At 47.9% G+C, this 2,038-nt stretch overlaps 1 protein-coding gene across 1 annotated transcript in view; it reads left to right on the top strand.

Moving 5' to 3' along the window:
• LOC102979200 (voltage-dependent anion-selective channel protein 3-like) overlaps positions 1–1,592 on the top strand; it is a gene marked incomplete at its 5' end in the record, with an annotated part of 2,008 nt that extends 416 nt beyond the window's left edge. The window contains one exon of the mRNA XM_055081445.1: positions 1,133–1,592. Coding sequence (XP_054937420.1) covers positions 1,133–1,592 — 460 coding nt within the window. The remainder of the gene's footprint in view (positions 1–1,132) is intronic.
• Positions 1,593–2,038: the final 446 nt, after the last annotated feature.

Below are 2,038 nucleotides of genomic sequence, written 5' to 3' on the forward strand. Positions count from 1 at the left end.
CTTGCCTGGTGGCGCAGTGGTTGAGAATCTGCCTGCCGATGCAGGGGACACGGGTTCGTGCCCCGGTCCGGGAAGATCCCACGTGCCGCGGAGCGGCTGGGCCCGTGAGCCGTGGCCGCTGAGCCTGCGCGTCCGGAGCCTGTGCCCCGCAACGGGAGAGGCCACAGCAGTGAGAGGCCCGCGTTCCGCAAAAAAAAAGGAAAAAAAAAAAAAAAGAAGGACGGGAGGGAGGAGGGGCAAGGAACAAGAGCAGAGGTCAGGATGATCACTTATTGTTTGCAAAAGCCTTTTATTCAGAATCTTATTTCTATTACGAATTGTTTTTATCACCCCCCCTCCCCCCGCCAAGGATAAGGAAATGGCAGCTTTGAGAAATGAAAATTTGTAGGAGGTCAGGTCTTACTAAGGACCTGATGGTAACTTACAATCTGTTACCAGCGACTTTGTCGCTGTTTTGCTCATCAACGTTTAAAAACCCTTCCTGTGCCCCTCCCCACACTGAGGAGCTTACACACCTGGACCCAGGCTTCTTCCTGACACTGGTCTCCATACTCCTGGTACACCTGTGGTCAGTCTATAAAGGAACAGAGCCAGGCATCTAGAGAGTAACACCCAGTAACATCAGAATACAGGCGTGATGGGGACACTCTCCAAGACAGACCATTTGCATTAAAACCAGAAGATTCTGTGACTCCTTGCAACTATTTATTCATGTAAATTCTGACTCCTAAAACTATTCTCATGGACTGGCTTAAAACAAATAAGCTGGTTGGTCCAGAAAAATCTATATCAGCATTACTGCCAAGACTGAAACAATCCCGTTTATAGGAGGCCTTTAATTTCCCACTCTTCTTTCCTGTGTTCCGTACAAATATGGTATCAAGAGTCAGTTTCAACCCTTCAGCCAACTTATTCTCCAAAGAGGTTTCTGTCCCAAGAGTATTGTATTGTCGGTGTTCCACTTTTGGGTGAAGGTCAGTCCATAGTTACAAATCTTGTATTTGGTCTCTAGGTTGCCTGATGCTTTCCCTGCATCAGTGTAAGCATGACCAGAAGTAGAAAATTCCACTCCACCACATGACTTGGTTCTCAGATCTATTTTAACCATGCCAAATCCATATCCTCTGCTGACAGATTTTTCTGGACCAACCATCTATGGCTGGGCTGTGTTGGCCACTGAAGGTTGGCTTGCTGGCTATCGGACGAGTTTTGACACAGCCAGATCCAAACTGTCACAGAATAATTTCGCCCTGGGTCACCAGGCTGCAGACTTCCAGCTGCACACTCACGGGAGCGATAGCACTGAATGTGGAGGGGCGATCTACCAGAAGGTGAACAAGAAGACTGAAACATCAATAAACCTCTCGTGGACGGCTGGCGGGAACAACGCCTGTTTCGGCATCTCTGCTAAGTACAAGCTGGATTGTAGGACTTCTCTATCTGCTAAAGTGAATAATGCCAGCCTGATTGGACTGGGTTATACTCAGACCCTTCGGCCAGAAGTGAAACTGACCCTGTCAGCTCTAATCGATGGAAAGAGCTTCAATGCAGGAGGGCACAAGGTCGGGCTGGGATTTGAACTAGAAGCTTAATGTGGTTTTGAATAAATCACCAGCTTTGTCCCCGGAGGTGAAGAGAAATGAACCCACTATGCTTTGGCCTTAAAATTCTTCTGTGAAATTTCAAAGGTGTGAACGTTTTCTTCTTCCAAAGAATTCTAACCCTCCCCACACTGAAGCCTAGATATCGAGTCCAGCCTAAGGGAGGTGTGCTTGAAGGCATGCCCGGAAGTCGTCATGTTCGCGCCCCATTTCAGTTCGGTGCCGCAGTGGTATTTTCAACCAACGTGTTGCTCAGCGAAGGTGCGGTGTCGCGTTACAAAGGAGACGACGACCCGGCCCGACCCTCCACTTGTCCATCACACCCTGCATGTTCCAAAACACTTTTTCATGACCTTGTAACATACTGGTTTCTGTGCAGTTAGTGGAATCTTTCATTTTGAATCAGAGTAAAATAAAATAAACCCATCACATTTGGA

The sequence above is a fragment of the Physeter macrocephalus genome, chromosome 20 (genome assembly GCF_002837175.3).
Source record: "Physeter macrocephalus isolate SW-GA chromosome 20, ASM283717v5, whole genome shotgun sequence".
In the NCBI taxonomy this organism is placed as follows: Eukaryota; Metazoa; Chordata; class Mammalia; order Artiodactyla; family Physeteridae; genus Physeter; species Physeter macrocephalus.